The sequence below is a fragment of the Corvus hawaiiensis genome, chromosome 11 (genome assembly GCF_020740725.1).
Source record: "Corvus hawaiiensis isolate bCorHaw1 chromosome 11, bCorHaw1.pri.cur, whole genome shotgun sequence".
NCBI lineage: Eukaryota > Metazoa > Chordata > Aves > Passeriformes > Corvidae > Corvus > Corvus hawaiiensis.
This window is the reverse complement of record NC_063223.1, coordinates 14,369,275-14,384,692: the sequence shown is the minus strand read 5'-3', so window position 1 is coordinate 14,384,692 and position 15,418 is coordinate 14,369,275. Positions and strand designations below refer to the sequence as shown.

The 15,418-nt window shown below is 39.3% G+C and overlaps 1 protein-coding gene across 2 annotated transcripts in view; it reads right to left on the bottom strand.

The window, feature by feature from the left end:
* The window catches only part of EEFSEC (eukaryotic elongation factor, selenocysteine-tRNA specific), a 124,578-nt gene that overhangs the window by 84,999 nt on the left and 24,161 nt on the right, over positions 1-15,418 (bottom strand). For both annotated transcript variants that reach the window (XM_048315533.1, XM_048315534.1), the window contains exons 2-4: positions 5,856-6,063; positions 3,161-3,257; positions 1,418-1,582 (exon numbers count right to left, since the gene is read on the bottom strand). In XM_048315533.1, coding sequence (XP_048171490.1) covers positions 1,418-1,582; positions 3,161-3,257; positions 5,856-6,063 — 470 coding nt within the window. The remainder of the gene's footprint in view (positions 1-1,417; positions 1,583-3,160; positions 3,258-5,855; positions 6,064-15,418) is intronic.

The window sequence follows — 15,418 nt, the reverse complement described above, 5'->3', positions numbered from 1 at the left end:
GTTTGGCCAGTGCTATGCCAAAAAGAAAGCAGTGAACTCGCTATGCAAGGCCCTGTTTGGGCAGGAGCCATCTCACACTCCTTGCACTCCTAACTACTTGTACCTCTTTGGACCCCAAGCACAGGAGGGCCTAGGACTGAGAACAGGACACAACAGAAAAGGAAGGAACACTGGCAAGTGGAAACCAGGAGAGGTTGAAGCTAGAGCTACAATCCCAGCAAGCATATTCCCTGCAGGAATTGAAAGCATGGCTCCCAAAATAGGCTTCATGCTGTAAATAAAAATATGGGCAGTGAGGAACTCCACTGGGGAAGCAGAAGTGTATCATAGAAGTGTATCATACAAATCACTTCTATGCAGAGGACAACAGGATATAAACTAGATGGCCACAGCTGTCACTGAGGAGGCTGGCCAGAAATGAATTGTCAGCTATCAGCCAAATACTTCAGGTGAAATCAGAATGCCTCACTAATCCTTCACTTGTCCAAACAGTACAGTCAAAAATGACAAAACAGCACATTCACTCAGTGAAACAGTAAGGTCCTTACAGAAAATGACTCGTAGATAATACTGGCAGCATCAAAAGAGTCCCACCCAGGCTTGTTAGGCCAAAACTTGCCTGCCCACAGAATGTAATCAGCTGGGTCCACTTTTAAGTGGTAGCTGCAAAATACTCCTCAAGTCTTGATCCATTTTGGGCAATTAATACTAAGGGAAAATCAGAGCAGTGCAAGTCAGCATCTGTGAAATAGATTTCACATGTTCCAAGATATGTCACTTTGTTTTCTTTTAAAGGATGAATATATTTTAAGAAATTAAATAGTAACAACAGTTGAGCAGTTCAAAGGCCACTGAAAGGTCTCTTTGACTTTCTACAGGCTCTCTAAAGAGCCCAATGGCAGCAAGCCACCTACTGCATCCCAGCAGTTCTCTCAGAACATGCTGACATCAATTAAAGCCTCAGCAAACAAAGAGAATGTGCATCAAGCATTTCAATGCCCTCTTTTTGTCATTTCCTTTGCTTTCAGACATTTCTGGAAGCCTACTTACCTGGATTCTTTTGCAAACCTTCCCACTGCAGCATATCTCAAATGAAAGTAACCTCCCTCAAACCTTGTTCAGTCCTTGGGTGCTTCCCATCTTGGAAACATGCCCACCTTGCTTTTCTGAATTTGAAAGCCTAACATGCTAATCTAGATCAGTCTTCATCCAACTAAATAATTGAGCAGGTAACCTTACTCACTGCCTTATTTAAAAATTACTATGCCTCTTCCTGTTATAAACTGGATTATAATAGAGTACAAAAATAAAAATTGAGAATAATTGAGTAATTTCAGATTGGAAGAGAACACACTCTTCTTTGTTGAGTGTCTCTTTCTATCAGGAAAAGCAGGGGGAATGAAAATGAGAGACTCACCTTCAGGGCAGGAATCTCCACATTGTCACCAAGGCTAACAGAGCCAGAAAGAATAGTCCCTGTCATCACTGTGCCTTGACCCTTGATAGAGAAACAGTGGTCGACTGCCATAAGGAAGTGTCCCGAGGGGTCTCTTGATGGCAGGTAAGCCTGAGACTTCAAGACCTGAAAAAAAAGATAAAAGCAGCACCATGCCTGGGTGAAAAGTCATGACAGCAACACAGCAGAAGGCAGGCAAGCAGATGATTGATTGAACGAGCTTGCAATTTTACTGATTTCAGGCATCTCCCAATGAGCTTAGAACTCACCAATGTCAAATTAACTGTGTGTGCCATGGAGGAGACACACACACAGCAGCAGGAAAAGTTCGATTTTCTGCCTTAGAAAGATTTGGTGCTGCACATTTAGCTTGGTTAGCAAAACCTCACTGGCGATAAAGTTGCTGCCAAACTCAATATAAACACTGCAGCAAAGAGAAAAAGAAATAACTGTACATGTGTCATCTCCCCCTCCCCACCCCCTCCCCAAAGTACAATTTTACAGTGTGTTTTGCTACTTCAGCTTTTTTGGATTCTGTGAAAATGAACTTATGTACAGATATTAGTGCCCCATAAAGCCCATCTCTGCCTCCCTCTCAGAAAAACTATAATACTGGGTTAAGTTTTCAAAGTCAACTTCCCCTTCAGATTTCTGTTAGCACCTCTTGAAGGATCAATCCACTAAGAAAAACTACATAGGTACCACATTCTAGAGAAATTCTCTGAGTTTAGGATTTTTCTTTTGCTGACAAATACTATGTTTCTTAAAACATATCATCAGACAAAAGATTTTCATTATAGAAAGGCAGTCATGTACTCAACAATGCTTCAAAGGAACTGGTTCACTCCTGTCTCAAATCACTTTTGATCTCTGTTATATCACCTGCATATACACTTGGTATTGCCTTTAACATCTGTTTTTAAGGTCAAAAACTGCAGCTCAAGCCCAAGCTGTAATGGCAGAACAATGGAAAGTCTCTTAGGAAGGACAGAAGGGATAATAGTTTGAAGTTCAATGGCAGGGCTCACACAGCATTTGCCAGCTCGTCTAATATTGGGTCTCAGTTGACAGAACAGCTGTAATAGGTGTTTCCTTTAAAGGTTTTAACCCTGAGGAACATCCCAGTAAATCTAACAGGAACCAGATGAAGGCAGAAGTAAGCACTTGAGTATCTCCTCATCTCTAGAAACTGCTGTGGGCAGACTGGTCCTGGCTAAGTTCAGTCTAAGGCCATACTACATCCCATCCCCATGCCCATCCTGAGTCACACAAGCCTGGGAGGTGATAGAGCATTCAGTACTCAGCAGCCCTGAGGAACATCCTGCCTTTACACAAGCCTGGGTGCCCAGGGCCAGACATTCTGAGATTTTTTGATGACTGATGCTGCACCTTACTGCAATTTACAAGTACTTTAAACCTGGCAGCATCCAAATCAGAATTTGACAAGTCTTCAAAGAATGATGCCTTTGTTTTGGGACTATTTTCTGCTGTCTGAAGCAACAGCTGCATCCTTCCAGGGCAAAGACATTCCTTTCCCTAAGCTAATTACAGAGAGGGTGACAAGTCTATTGCAAGCTACAAACTACTCTTAGTTATTTCAGGTGTCCTGCCCTTCACAGTACAAACTTCATGTGACATAACTAAGGGTTTTGAACATCTGAGAATGGATACTTTCATGTTATTAGTATGTTCTTCAGCCAGTACCTCAATTAATTCAGAAACACCCAGTGGATTCTCAGACTCTGGGGCTTCTGGTCCACCAGGCTTTGCTGCAACAGCAACAACAGGACACCCAGAGAACCTGAAAGAGAGAAAGACTTTGACCATTAGACCCCAGATCTCCTATATGTGTCAACATAAAGAACTTCCAGGCTCATCTGAAGGCTAGGAAACTCCCTCAAATTCCAATTTATCTGCTCTTCCCCCAATGTGACTGACAATTTCTTCTTGAATTACCAGCAGATCAGCACTACTGGACTTCACTACGAAAGCTTCAGTCCTGTTCCACATTAGCTACTGATTCAATCCTGTAACAGTCAAATGCAAGATTCAGTTTATTGCAGAAGCAAAGGTCTGTTGCTACCCAGTCTTAATGTAGTGGTTTGCATCCAAAGTCATTTTACCTGGAGACTAGCACATTCTTAACTTTCATTAAAACAATTATAATCCTAACTGTAAAGTCATACCCTTCAAAACAGGAGCCAAATGCAAGATACCACATGATGACTACCTGAGTCTGCAAGATCTGCAGACAACAGAAAGATGTGAATCTGCTGAAATCAAAGCCTGCAAAATTCACAAATCTCAAACATGCAAAGGTTCAGAGAGGCACAGTACAGCCAGCTGACCTCAGTTTACCTTTTATCCTACAATCAGTTTTATTCTTCAAATCCTTAACTTACAGCAGATTTTTTTTTTTTTACTAATTCAGTCAGCAGGCTTAACTTTTGCTCCCTAAAATGCAACCTAGTGTTGGTTATTGCATTTTTGCAAAAGTCAGGATTAACCACATAAAACATATATTAAAGTAATGGAATAATAAATACTAATTACACCAAAAAGGGACTGGTTCTCATAGGTACTTAATTCTTGCAACAGAATGAGACCAAAATTATTGTGGCCATCCTCTTGACACCCACCCCCCGCTGATTTTCTCTCAAAAGGGAGCAAACTGGAGGGAAGAGACAGTGCCTTGCTAAAGAAGAAATGTTAAGGTCTGTAAAGGGAGCTCACTCATTGACCCATCTGTAATCAGGCACATAAGGTATTTTCTTTGTTTACATGCCATAAGCCTGAGGCATCTAGGGACAAAGGGTAACAAAAATGTGCACTGAAAATTCCTGTGATTAACCAGAAAACTTTTGGAAATTTATTTTCATACAATTATTTCAGAGCACTGTACTGCGATAAACAAATTTATGCTGAACCAGATGCTTTACTCCTCTTCCCATACACCAGAACAAACTGGAGTAATTGTATACTGCATTTGGAGGCACTTCTAAACATGATCCAGCCCTACTGAAACTCTTACTCCATCACACCAAATTTCTTTAAAAAATAGAAATTCCATTCATAGAGGCAGCTTGCTTTTAGTTTTGGTATCAATTCACAGAAAACTAAGTTTTGATTAGGTAAATTTACAAGTATCAAACTACTCAAATATACAAGTTACTTTCCTCTGCCATTTCCTGACAACACTACAATAATTTCCCCAGCATTGGTGGCAACACCTACTCTACAACAGCCTTCAGCTTTGCTTACTGCTATGGAATTGCACATGCACACCTGTGTGTATAGTGAAAATATATCAACAAGTAAAATATTTTAAAAAGCCAAACCCCTCATTGCCATGCGTTTGGGGTTAGAGGCAATTGTCAAATAGTACCAGCATATATCCTGCTAATAAGAATAGTTTAGAAATAGAAAAGCATTTAAAAACCACGCATTGGGAGATTCAAAGTCAGGCGGGAAAAAGGCTGTTTAGAAACTCCACATGCCCAAGATACAACAGGACAAACACTTTGCAATCACACCCAGGTCAGCTTTCAAAGCACCGTCAAGCATGGACTGCACATACGAAACTTAGATTTGGTTCTCTCTCCTCTGTACTCTGAATCTTGTTCCTTAGATTCTTCAACTCAAAATGTGACCCAATAGTTATGTCCCCCTATATCCCTGAGCAAAGCAAACATGTGCGGCAGTTTCTGTAACCACTAAATAAATGTTGTGTGTATATTTTAGCTTCCCACTTCAAAACAGCCACATTCCCACTCATGAATTTCCCTGCACTTCACTCATCACATACCTCAACTAATGTGCCTAAACAGGGCTGTGTGCCAGCCTCCACTGTGCCAGCCAGAGCCATATGACATTATATAAACTTCCATCATTCTGCTTTCCCTAGTTGGGGAACATTTGTCATCCTCAGCTAAGGAAAATTCCTAACACTTTCTATGGAGTGAAACAGACTTAAAGATCATAACAGAAGTTGCAAGCCCATAAGCTAAAAAAAATCCAACCAAACAAAAAACCCCACCACAAACAAAAACAAAACAAAAAAACCCCAGACCACCAAAAACCCACCCCCACAACAAACACACCTAGCCAAACACACATCCATCAGTTCTTCACCTAGATATTCTGGCTTTGTATTATCCTACCCGAACTCCAAGCAGCTCTTTAAATTGAAAGGCTTAATTACAGGGAAGTATTTCTCTACACATGATACTTGCAGATATGAATTTGGAATTGCACCTGAGTTTCTGTAAATCTTTTCACCCTCTTCTCATCATTTTTGCTAGATGTGCTAGTATGTTTAGAAGCACACTGGAAGGGAAATGTTGGTATTTTTGTTCAACATTTTGTTACAAGTTACCTGTTAGTATTACTGCTCACTTACTTGGTATTTTCCAAGGTCTTCTGCATTTTCTTAGTCATCTTCTCAATGGCACTCTGTCTCTTCCCCTCTGGAAGGAGATCTATTTTGTTCAGAACTACCACCATCTTCTGGCAGGCAATTTGCCCAATTACCAAGCACTCTGCTGACTGTGTCTGCATCCCTTTTGTCACATCTATCACAAGCATCATTAAATCGATAATCTGGGCACCTGGAGGAGAACTCAGAGTTAGTATTGCCACAGCATAAAAAGATTAAGGATCATTTTCTCAAACAGTTTTCATTTAAAATTGTCAGCATATGTACAAATGCCCAGAAAGACAAACAAAACACGTGTCAAAGTAAGCACTGAATGCCACAGCTCTTTTGAAATTAAGACCTTGGGAATTTATGCTATTATAGGCTATCATTGGGTCATAAAAACCAGGGAAGAATATGATAGTTCAAGTCTAAGGCTGTTATCTCACTGCATTTAAAAAAATACTATGAAAATTAAGCTTGCAGCAACACAGGCATGACATTTGCCTCAGTTAAAAATTATAATCTAAGCAGCTAAGCAAGAATCTGATACAGCCAAAGAAATACCCAGCAACACTGCAGGGAGCTGCACTCTCAGAGCAACCCCAACAAGGGCCGACCATGTACTCTACAAAAATATCCACAAGCCTCAGTCCCTGCCTACTTACCAGCATTTTTCTTTCCAAGTCCAAAATTGGATAAAAATGAAAACAGTGATCACCATGAGAGACAGGTTTATCCAAAGTCTAAAGAAATTCTTGAGTCCCTCAATGTTAGGAAGAGGCAATTTAAAACCTGCAACATATCATCATTCACTCCCCATTCAGATCCACATAACATGAACATGTGATTTCAAGCACAGGAACAGAGATCTGATTCCTAGATCGCTTCGTGGAAAAGCTCCTACATTTTAGGCTGAAGTTACCTACCATGCTTAGGGATTATTTTTATTTTTCAAAGCATTGTTGTCATGAACCCATAATCTTTTGATTGAAGCAACCTGAATTTCATGGATCTAAATTAGTTTTCAAGGAAGATCTGATGAACATTGGGCCTTCCATTAATTACATTCAGAATTTTCTTGTTTCATTTGAGGTAAGTGAAATACTCTGAATACCAAAATAGAAAAGTGCAACAGAATTTAAATGTTGAGAAGTTTAAACATAAAGAAAAACAGAAATTAAAGCTGAACTAACTACCAGAAAGTCATATGCCAAAAAAAGCACATTTTGAAAGATGATAAAAGCTAGAAATCATGTAAAATTCCAGCATTCTAACTTAAGTACTTTTAATAATTGCCTTAAGATCAGAAGAACAAGAAATCAATACAACTGTTCCTTGTTCCTTCGCCCTCTCCAGCGTTTCCCTTGCCTTTTTTTGTTTTTAAGGCTTTTACAATGGCTGTGACAACAGCTACCCTTGTTCTTAATTCCCATTCATTCTTAATTCCCATGAACTCAGGATAGGAAATCATTCCAAGGTTGAAGTGCATGGGTGAATGAGCGGGTGGGAACTACAACAAGAAAAAAAATTATGGTTACAAATGACTATTCTAACCTACCAGAGCTTTCATCTTGTAATAATGAATGTTAAGCCCTTCGGAGCACTAGTTGGATAATTACGATATTTCCAGTGCTCCTGCAGAATCTTCTCCAATCATTTCAAATATCTCTGCCTGACAAACTGAAGATAGGCTTTATATCTTCAAAAGTAGTTTGCGTTTTTTTTTGTTTTGGGAATTGTATTGATTTAGAGCCTGCTTAAATTGCAACACAAACATCATCAAGACTGTACAAAAGGCTCAGACTTTATACACCACCCAAGTGCAGACCTAAAGGTCAGAAACCAAGGCAAACAAACGGCATGAAAATAGTTTGAGTGGGACAAAGCACTTAAGAATCAGAATGGATCCACCTCTGTGAATACTTACAGCAGGGCTTAACTATAAACTTAACTATAAACTTAAAATATTTTGTATTACACTATTCTACACAGCTGACATCCTCAATATGAATGGAAATAAATAATTAAAACCAAACAATCAAGTCCAATTCTTTATGAATACTATAAAAAGGATATTCTGGTAACACAACAATGCTGCAGCTTGAGCCGTACCAAACATTATTGTGACTACTAAAGCACAGCGATCCTCATGCTCCAAAACTAAGCCAAAGCAACCAGAACCAAACCTGGCCTTGAAAAGGGCAGCTCATAAGAGTCATTATATACAGTGTGGTATCTTTCCCTCCAAAAGAACACAAAATCTGCACTGAACTGTAATATGTAGTTTCAATAAAAGGGGCCACTTTACCTTGAAACTCTAAATTAACTGCTTTGAACGCATTTGTTATAAAGCAAATGCTTGCAATTGCTGTATTTATGAATCTATTAGCAACACTTTAAAAGAGCCATAAAAATCATCAACCCAGTTGCTAGAAGGTCGAGAATGTCTGCGTCAGGGCATTGCAGAGCAACGAGAAGATGAACAAAGAAAAATAACTGTACAGTCCATGGAAAAACTCCAGAAACACCAGAAGACACACCATGACACTCCAGACAAAAAAATACTTCAAGTCAAGGAGCAGCAACACACACAAGTTCACAAACACTGTTGGCACAATTACTGTGCCTCCTCTGAAGTCCCAACGTGCTGACTGGCCACAGCTCCGAAGAGATGGCACAAGATGGGACAGAAGGCATGGCAGGCAGAGCTGGCACACAAGCAGGGTGGGAAGCTGCTGCCCTTCAAAGGAGTCGTGGAGCCAAGGGAAAGATCATGACAGCATTGACAGAAATACTTGAACTGCATTCTCCCCAAGGCATGAGGATGTTTTGTAATGCCTTGTACGTGTCTACTCGTGCATATCAAGGCAGGAGTGCTCAGGTTTACAGGACCCTTGAGTAACAAGGTAAAAAAAAACAAACCTAAAATTTAGTTCCTCAACTTTCCTCATTGAGCTGTTTAATAAACCATCTTTGACAATTCACCTTCTTCCCAGTCCCCCATCTTCTCCTACACAGTTTTACATTTTGTTTTATTCTAGAACCCATTTCTTTCATTGCCCATCATCCATGCAGAATAGTTCATTAAATACTGAAACAAAATCATCTAGAGAAGTGTACAAGGATTCACCAACGTCACATTTCAAATCAGGAAGACTGGCAGGTTATTTGTGCCAAGATGACAAAACTGTAACACTCCCCCATCTACCATGGAACACCTCATTCAGTACATTTTCTCCTCAAAACATATAAATGGTAATAGCAGACAGAATATGTTTAACTTTATATTCACTATTTAAATAATCTCTAGTAAACAATCAGTTCACCATCATATCAGAGTTCAGTCAACAAAAGGCAAAATATTTCTGAATAATTTTCTACAGCTGAGAAAGATTTAACTAGGAACAGTGAAGTGAGGATGGATTATATGAGCATTCTCATGAATACAATCTCACTTGGAAAGATTTTTCAATTGGGGCATAAAAATGTTACAGAAATACTCTGTGGAGACTTGAAAAACAGTAACAAGAATAAAACAAGGTGAAAATATTACTCACACCTGCACTATATGACAACAAAATGCCAGCCATGGGTTCTTGTGCAAAATGAAACAGAAGAACTGAAAGAACAAAGAACTGAACTCCTCAAAAAAGGAGACAAAATATGGGCCTACACAGTTAAGAACAGTGATAGGGAAGACGTTGTGGATGATTTGAGTATTCCTCAAGCCTTCAGAGCAAGAAAATGGCTTGAAATTACTTTGAACAAAGCAGAGACACATGCAAAGGACAAGTCTGCGTACAAGGAAGCACAGCAATCAAAAATATTTTATCTGCACTGAAGCAGGTCACATAGAATCAATGAAAAAGTTAAACTAAGATACTCAAATTATTTCTACTACAGAGAAAATGGGTGTAACCTTTTATTTGCCACTTCATCTATGAAAGACACGTTCAAGAACATTTAGAAAGATAAATCCTGACGTGTGATTTCTCACTTTGCTTGAAAATGAAAGATCAATTATTGGAGTACCCTTTGTGTGATGACACACAGCTCAGATGAGGCCCTGTAAAAAGCAAATGAAATAAACTAGTTGTCATCAGAAAACACAAGGGGGTGGAGAAAGATGGGAATTATATTTCAAAGATAAGCAGCTGAACCACAGCAAAAATAAAGTAGATAGTCTGAGTGAAGAAAAACAAACAAGAAAGATAAAACATGAACTGAGAGATTCTGGATGACAGCCAGATACAGGAAAAACACAAGACCAGCAGCACAGCATCACAGAGACTGCAAGTGCCAGTTAAACCTGGAGGCAGCAGCACTCATTTGTGCCACAAAAGTGACAGGGAACACAAAGCTCAGAAAATAAGAAGAACACCTTCACAGACAAGATAAAGTCCAGCTACTGCTTTGAACATACAACCCATGCTTGCTCCTGAATTTTGAGGAGTATGAGATTATAAAAAGTCATCAAGGAAGTAATTTATTACTCTTTACTGAGGAGATTAGTTGAATCACAGATGTCAGAGGTTATGACATATTTCCAAAGAGCAGAAGGCAGCAACTCAAGCTTCCCTAAAGTGGCCACCAGTTCAATTTCTTCACGGGAAGAGCAAAATGATACCACTTGCAACATCATTCCTAGCTAGCTCTCACTCTTGGATCCTGAAAGAGCTCACCAGCTGCTGCCTGAGTACACTGAAAAAAGAGTATGCATTTTAAAAGTATGTATCAATGAACTTTTAGTCTTTAGGAGAAAATTCACTGCATTCTCTACATTTGCATTATTTAATATAATATCTCTTCAAACCTTTGCTAAAACAGGAAAAAAGGCCTACCCAGAGTTCTAGGCAACAAGGCTGCAGACCTTCATCCCCCCTCCATCAAATTCACTCCTCATAAATGTGTTTAGTGTCACACACAATTAGTAAAAACCAGCTCTTACACCAGCGTTCACAGGGAAACACCATGGGAGTACCCAACACATCAGACACATTTTCCAGAACAGTAGAGCACTGTAACTGCAATGCTTTATTCTGGAACAGAACATTACACCTTAAATAACAAACCTCCTTCAACCTCAATCACAGAGGCTGCTGTGGTTCTGTGTGTTACATGAACTCAGAGCACCTTCCATTCGTGCAGCCTGTTGCATGCTTGTAAACTTTATACACCAACTCCCAGACTGAGCTGTGACCCTACAGCAAAATATAACATTAACACTAATTCAGAAAAAGACGACATTATTAGATCTAGGAAAACAAACAAACAAACCCCCAAACACTTCAGCCTCATGTATTAGTTTATCAGCTCCAAAAACATATTGCTATTTTATTATACATGCACTGAGCCCATTTTCAGAACCATCCAGTTATAATCTCCAAGCACTAAATTAGCTACCAATTCCTTACTGAAAAGCCCACCCCAAAAGGCATTTTCAACAAATAGGCAGAATCTCAGTTGTTTTGTCTTTACCAAATGTAGATCAAGAATAGGAGAGCATTTTTAAGTTGTATTATTTTGGCAAGCATAACTAAAGCATTGCATTAGATTCCCCATAATACATCAATATAAAGCTGATTTGGCTTCAAAAGGTAAAACCTGGTGAATGGAGGGAAGAAGAGGGGATCAGGTCCCTGTGTGAACAAAGGGGAGGTTTTGCATGCCGCACAAACATGGAACACAGGCACAGATTCTGACTGGTGGCTCCTTTAAGCTACTGTGTCCTGTCCTGTTTGTGGTAATCTTTTTAGCTGACTTTGCACAAACAGTGCAACTCTTGTTCACAGGCAGCAAAAGGAAGCAGAAAATGGAATTTGAAATGTAAAAATAAAATAATTGTGGGCCATGAGCTATAATTTGATTTCATGCTCTACAAGGAAATGAAAGAGGACTTCCTTAAACATACTTTTTTTTTTTTTTAAATATGCTTTTTACCATGTTAGGATTTCCTCGAGTGCAGAAGAGAAAATAGGATTGTTGAAAATGTACCGTTCTCAAGTATCATTGCTACTCAGGGGCAAAGCTCTGTTTTAATGTGCACTTCCCATTCTGGGAAAGAGGAAATTCTTCAATTAATAAACCGGGTGGACTGAGGCGAGTTTTTAAGGTTTAATCAATTTCATCTGCACACGGGATAAAAAGACCAACTATTCTACCATTTTTACCTCCACTATTCCACTTTCAAAAAAAAAAAAAAAAAGAAAAAAATGAAATCAATGTTTTATTTTGAGTTCTTTGAGGTTAGTATCTCCTGTCTCAGGAAATATTGTCTATATCATGCAGTGAGTATCCAGCTTCCCCTTTCCCAGCCCCCTCCCCCCGCCTTTTTTTTGTTAAGAAACTTTATTCAGAAACAACTAAATTATTCCCTGTTTCCATATACAGTTACACCCCGGGAGATGTTACAAGTCACACAGGATTTTGCTAGTTACCTTAAGAAGGGAGGCACTGTGATGAATAAGGAAGATGTTTTACAGGATGTGGAATCTCCCAAAATTCAAACAGAAATAGGAGGTGTGAGGCAGGGAGAGGCATGCACTCAACTGGGGTTTTACATGAATTTACATTAATTACATATGAAGACACCTTCTGTAAAGCAATGCAAATCATGGATCAAAACCGATACAACTCCTGTTAGGAAACACTTTGAAAAGAAAAGGAACTCATGGAGTTCAAGCATCCCACCATCATTTCCGAAGCAGCCATCAGCAGCTCAGAGCACAAACAGGGAGCTGTGCAGCCTCAAACTCAGGATCCCTTGTAACATCTCTGATAGAAAGCATCAGACTGGCAACCCACAACACTTCTGAGTGCACAATAAAGCTTAAAATTAGAAGCATTATGTCATTGCAGGAATTCTCTTCAGATGAAAACCAGCCACTATGGTTGGTCTGTAACTGAGAGCTGGAAAGGGAAAGAAGTGTGGCCATAAGGGCATAATTGTAAGAAGTCCATTTCTTGTACGTCAAATAACCCATCTATTACAGTTATTTATCTGTATATGCGAATTCAACTCAACTACAAGTAGTAGGTGATAACTGCTAATAAGAAATAAAAGGTTCTTTTGCAAAAGACATCATACAAGAATCCCCTTGAATATACTTTATACTTCATCTGCCAGAAGAAACAGTGTGCCATATTGTTCTGAAGAGGACAAAGGCACAAATGCCTCTACCATATCCTTTGTCAAGTCATCCAAGGATCTATCTTGTTTGAATAAGTTCTAACTACGTGTCAGAAACAAGTCTGTGTTCTTCAAAGGGAGGAAATGCCTGTAATGATTGAGTATGTCAATAAGCTTGATCATGCTGAAGTAGCATGAACAAAGCTGATAAAGCCTCTATGAAGGTCATGCTAAGAAAGACTGAGGAATATCTTCCAATAACTTATTATATGCTGGTCAAGCTATTGCAATACTGTACACAGGATTAAGCTTATATTAAATGGATGAGTTATTGAGAAAAAAAATCACAAACAAACCTTAAAGTGAAAACGCTCTCAAAAAATGCAGTACAACACAGGAAGAAAGAAGGTTATCAAGAGATCCTTTGCAAGGATTTACAGAATGTAAGGAATCCCATGCTGTCTTCAGCCTCTTCAGAGGAAGGCCAAAAGCACCAGCCTGAGAAATGTCTGAACACCTTGGTAGTTTCCACCACTTATGGAAGAGACACTATTCTTAAGACAAATACTGGATGCCCTTATTGCAATCTGACTAGATTCACTGGTTAAACACACATTAAATTTACACATAATTTTGTAAAAAAACTAAAATTATAGAGAAACCTCCCTCCAAAGACTTCCAAATAGAAATTCACTACTAAAGAGAGATTGCTATGAACCTTTTTAATTAAGGTAACAAATTAATTTCCTACACTTGTCCTCCCCTCTCCCCAACACAAATGGAAGCTAAGTACACCTCACCTCCTCCCAGCCTGAGCATAAGCTGGAGCAGCACAAGTAATGGCCACTGCTAAGGATACATCCTTCTACAGCCAAGGAAAGGCCGCAACTAATATCCTTCACTTCCATGGTAAAGACAAAACATGCAAGGGAAAAAGGCATTTTTCCCCATGTGGTTTCAAGCCAGGGCAATCACACACTATTTTGTTACTGTGCTGATCTACATCACTACCTGTACATAGGCAGCGATCTAGAAGCAATTGTCACTGAAGCAGAGCAGTGAAAAGGCTCTGGCACCTGGTCATGGAGGCTGTAGCTCCTTGAGCTGGGAAGTTCCTGCTCCCAGCTTTGCTTCCCCAGCACTGTGTTTATTTAGGCCTCCCACAGTTCATGGAGGGTCTGATGAAAGGCAAAGTTGAAGCTCAGACCAGTCGGCTCAATCCAGCCACAGCGGAGAGCTCTCCCTGAGACTGGCGAGGTGGCCCAGCTGCTGCAGGGAGAGCCAGAGCCGGCACAAGGGAGGCAGCAGGACCAAAGATCCAAGAGCTGCCAAGAGAAAATGGGAAAAAGCAAAGCAAACCTCCTGTTTCTAGGGACAGGATGCTGCTGCAGGCCAAGAGGTTCATTGAACAGCAGCCTGAGGAACTACAGAGAAACTTAAAGCTGAATAAACAGTCCACATCTTGTTAGGAAGAACTGAAAGAAACTCAAGTACATGTGTATATACACAAAACTAGTGCTATTACCTCAGAAAATTCTGAAAAGATACAGTCATTATATGCTGTTCAATGCAAAATTGTTTTACGTTTAAAAGCAGCAAAAAAAGGCAAAGTACTAGACTTGACCTATATCCAACGTAATATTGAAATAAAATCCTGCGTTTAGATCTGGTCACTTTCTGGAGAAGGAATCTTGAGGTAGCTTCAAAAAAGGAAACAAGACAAATGCACTCAGGTCCTTCACATACAACTTCACTTACAAAGAAAAAAATCCATGTTAACAGCACACAGTGACAAACACAAATGAAGTTGAGTGAAAGATGGGAAATAAAACACCTCCAATAAAAGAGCACAATCAATTATGTAATTTTAAGTAGCACAACTTAAACTTAGTGCTGCTAAATAGCATCTGTCTTTAGACAAATAAAAATACAGCTTTATACATTAAGATTTTTAAAGCTACATCCAGCTAGATGAAACTTCATTTTTTAATAAAACATTTATGATTTTATCCCGTGTAAGGAGTATTAAGATGAAACTTAAAGAAAGGGACACTTTATTCCATCACTGACTTTCTTGTTTGTCCCTATAAAACATTCATTTTGACTATTTCCAAAGAAAAGGTAACAAACCACATGAGTGACTACTAGGGTCTGGCATTTAAATTCCTGTTCTTTAAATAAATATTTCTGTTGAAAACCAGAAAATCACCCCAAATGAAAATCCTATAGACAATGAGGGGAGAGCAAAGCAAACAATCCTTGCCTTGTAACAAGAAGTGCCATGTAATACATAGCATGTGTAAAAATGGAGGTAAAGTACCATATGAGAGAAGACGTCATCCTTCTTCCATATGCACAAAAGTCCTTTTCTGTAATATTACCTATTACTAGATCTGAATTTCTATATTGACAGGGC